This window comes from Hibiscus syriacus, unplaced genomic scaffold (assembly GCF_006381635.1).
Source record: "Hibiscus syriacus cultivar Baekdansim isolate YM2019G1 unplaced genomic scaffold, ASM638163v2 tig00117046_pilon, whole genome shotgun sequence".
In the NCBI taxonomy this organism is placed as follows: domain Eukaryota; kingdom Viridiplantae; phylum Streptophyta; class Magnoliopsida; order Malvales; family Malvaceae; genus Hibiscus; species Hibiscus syriacus.
Genome location: NW_024063536.1, coordinates 512,072 through 515,480, shown reverse-complemented (window position 1 = coordinate 515,480; position 3,409 = coordinate 512,072). Strand labels below are relative to the sequence as shown.

Below are 3,409 nucleotides of genomic sequence, written 5' to 3'. Positions count from 1 at the left end.
ATGAACGTGCCAGAAGTATGAGGATACATGCCGGCTTGCCCAAATTTCTATGGGCTGAAGCAATCAACACTGCAGCTTACTTGATCAACCGTGGGCCCTCAGTTCCTTTGGATGGCAGAATACCAGAGGAAGTTTGGAGCAAGAAAGAAATAAACCTTTCACACTTAAGAGTGTTTGGTTGTATTTCTTATGTACACATAGACTCTGCTGAAAGAAGTAAGCTTGATGCTAAGTCCAACAAATGTGCCTTTGTTGGTTATGGCGGTGATGAGTTCGGTTACCGGTTTTGGGACTATGAAAATCGGAAGATCATCAGAAGCAGAGATGTCATTTTCAATGAGAATGTGATGTACAAAGACAAGTCAATTGTAGAATCAAGTAGTTCAAATACCAAAGCTGAAACAAAGGAATTTGCTGAGTTTGAGGAGATTCCTGGAAATGATGTTCAAATCAATCCTGAAGCAGTTCAAGAAGAACCAAGCACACCAGAACTGAGACGCTCCTCCAGAATTCCTAAACCAACCCAACGGTATTCTCCTTCTTTGCACTACTTGTTGCTAACTGACAATGGTGAACCAGAGTGCTATGATGAAGCAATGCAAGTGGAGGATTCAGTCAAGTGGGAGTCTTCCATGAAAGATGAGATGGAATCGCTTATGTCAAATCAGACATGGGAATTAGCTGAATTACCACTAGGCAAGAAAGCGCTCCATAACAAGTGGATTTACAAGATCAAAGAAGAGCACGATGGGAGAAAACGCTACAAAGCAAGATTGGTTGTCAAAGGCTTTCAGCAAAAAGAAGGTATTGACTACAATGAAATTTTCTCTCCAGTCGTAAAACTGTCTACAATCAGACTGGTGTTGAAAATTGTAGCTGCAGAGAATTTACATCTTGAGCAGTTAGATGTAAAGACAGCTTTCCTTCATGGTGATTTGGAGGAAGAAATCTATATGAGGCAACCAGAAGGCTTCATAAAAGCAGACAAGAAAAACCTGGTATGCAGGTTAAAGAAGAGCTTGTATGGTTTAAAACAAGCTCCAAGACAGGTGGTATAAGAAGTTCGATAGTTTCATGAGTAGCAGTGGTTTTACCAAAATGCCAAGCAGATCATTGTTGCTACATCAAGAGGTTCGACAACAGCTTCATTATTTTATTATTGTACGTTGATGACATGCTCGTTGCAGGCTCAGATATGCAAGAGATTATAAACTTGAAGCAAAAATTGTCGAAGCAGTTTGCTATGAAGGATCTCGGCGCTGCAAAGCAGATTCTTGGGATGAGGATCAAAAGAGACACAAAGTCGGGGACTTTGATGTTATCACAGGCTGAGTACATCAACAAAGTACTCTCCAGGTTCAACATGCAAGATGCTAAACCAGTAAGTACACCTTTAGGTGTTCATTTCAGACTCTCCAAAGACCAATCACCAAAGACGGAGGAAGAACGTGCACACATGGTGAAGGTGCCGTATGCCTCAGCAATTGGAAGTCTGATGTATGCCATGGTTTGTACCAGACCAGATATTGCTCATGCAGTGGGAGCTGTTAGCAGGTACATGAATAATCCGGGCAAGGTACACTGGGAAGCAGTCAAATGGATCCTCAGATATCTGCGGGGTACCACAAACAAAGCACTTTGTTTCAAAAGTGGAGATACGATACTGACAGGCTATGTAGATGCTGACTTAGCCGGAAATATTGACATCAGAAGGAGCACTACAGGGTATGTCTACACTCTAGGAGGTACTGCAGTGAGTTGGGTTTCTCAACTACAGAAGATAGTTGCTCTCTCCACAACTGAAGCAGAATATGTCGCTGTTACGGAAGCCAGCAAGGAGATGGTTTGGCTCCAAAGTTTCTTGGACGAGTTAGGTAAGAAACAAGAAAACAATGTCTTGTATTGCGACAGTCAAAGTGCTATCCATCTAGCGAAGAATCCGTCTTTTCATTCCAGGACGAAGCACATACAATTGAGATATCATTTATCCGGTCTCTTCTGGAAGATGGGATTTTGAAACTTGAAAAGATTAGTGGAGCTCAAAATCCGGCAGACATGTTGACAAAGACGGTGACCACGGACAAACTGAAGTTGTGTTCAACTTCAGTTGGCATGCTAGAATAAAAGACCAGAAATACTGCTGCATCGATCGATGTGTGAAGACAGATTGAAATTAGTCTTCAAGTGGGAGATTGTTGGTCAAAGACAGCAGCCAGGGGGGCTGCTAAGGGAAGAAAAATGGGGGGCTGCTGATTTTTATTTTTATAATAGGTATAATTACAAAATTGAGTCATTGAACTTTAGGGTATTTACAAGATTAGTCCCTAAGTTTCAACTATAAATAGCCTAGCTCATTTAGCTTCAAAATCATCCCAAAAATCATTTCTTTCTCCCAATACTAGAGAGCTTTCTTGTGAGTAGTGAGTGTTTTGTAAACACCTGTAAAATTTCTCTCTTAGTAAAAGATCTGCAGCAGTCCGGAGACGTAAGCAAAAATTGGCTGAACTCCGTTATCAATTTCGGGTATTATTTTTCCGCTTTTATTTCGCATTCTTACAAATCTGGTTATAGGGAAATTACTTGTACTTGGTTTATTTCCTAACATCCCTGGTGGTGATCGCCGGCGATTCCCAGCTCAATTGTTCACCCTCTCTTTATTAAACTTGATTCTGGGTTCCAAACCCCAACGCATGGACTCTATTAGAGCCGCTCTATTCAAGAGACACAGTAATTACAGCATTTCAGTTAACGAAATCGGCATGAAACTGGATTTCGTTTGGGCGCCATATGTTTCGAATTTAACCCATCTGACGATCGATTTTAAGGCCAGAAAGAGTTACCCTCGTCTATTGGTAATGGGTGCTGGTCTATGGCATATGCTTCACGTCAACAAAGCGTCAGATTATGAATCTGTTTTGCGGACGTTAAAAGGTTCCGTGGTCCCTTTATTTCCATTTTCAACCGATTTTATTGGCTCGGGTTACCGGTGCTCATCAATGGGATGTTGAATACACATGAAAAGACGCAGCAGATGAGGGATGCAGTGTGGCATGACTACGATGCAGCGCTCACCGGAAGTGGGTTATTGCGCCAAACTGGCGGCTCGATCGATTTGCTCGACATCCCGTCTTTGACATGGAATTGTGGGGCGCATTGTACATATGATGGCATGCATTATGATATAGTTAACTTTGTTCGGTTTGATTAATATTTTTTTTAAAAAATTCGGTTCGATTAACGGTTAAATAAAAAAAAATTTGATTAATGATAATTCGATTCATTTGATAGCCGAATTAACCGTTTAACATTCCTGATTAGCTTTGATTTTTGGATTGAGTGAAAGGTACTAGTAACGTGTCTTGGGTTGATGATATACTCACATCTATGACCAAGTATCTTAACTTTGAGA

General features: G+C 41.1%; 1 protein-coding gene across 1 annotated transcript; it reads left to right on the top strand.

Annotated features, from left to right (window-relative positions):
* Nucleotides 1-2,690: 2,690 nt before the first annotated feature.
* LOC120197112 lies at nucleotides 2,691-3,208 on the top strand. The gene is made up of 2 exons (XM_039198727.1): nucleotides 2,691-2,939; nucleotides 3,023-3,208. The coding sequence occupies exons 1-2, from the start codon at nucleotides 2,691-2,693 to the stop codon at nucleotides 3,206-3,208; spliced, it is 435 nt and encodes a 144-aa protein (XP_039054658.1).
* The last annotated feature ends 201 nt before the right edge of the window (nucleotides 3,209-3,409 follow it).

Bases quoted from the DNA above. Each gene is read 5' to 3' on its own strand.
- LOC120197112 (XM_039198727.1), top strand. From the start codon at position 2,691: ATGGACTCTATTAGAGCCGCTCTATTCAAGAGACACAGTAATTACAGC. The intron at 2,940-3,022 runs GTCCCTTTATTT...ACACATGAAAAG, and splicing joins GGACGTTAAAAGGTTCCGTG to ACGCAGCAGATGAGGGATGC.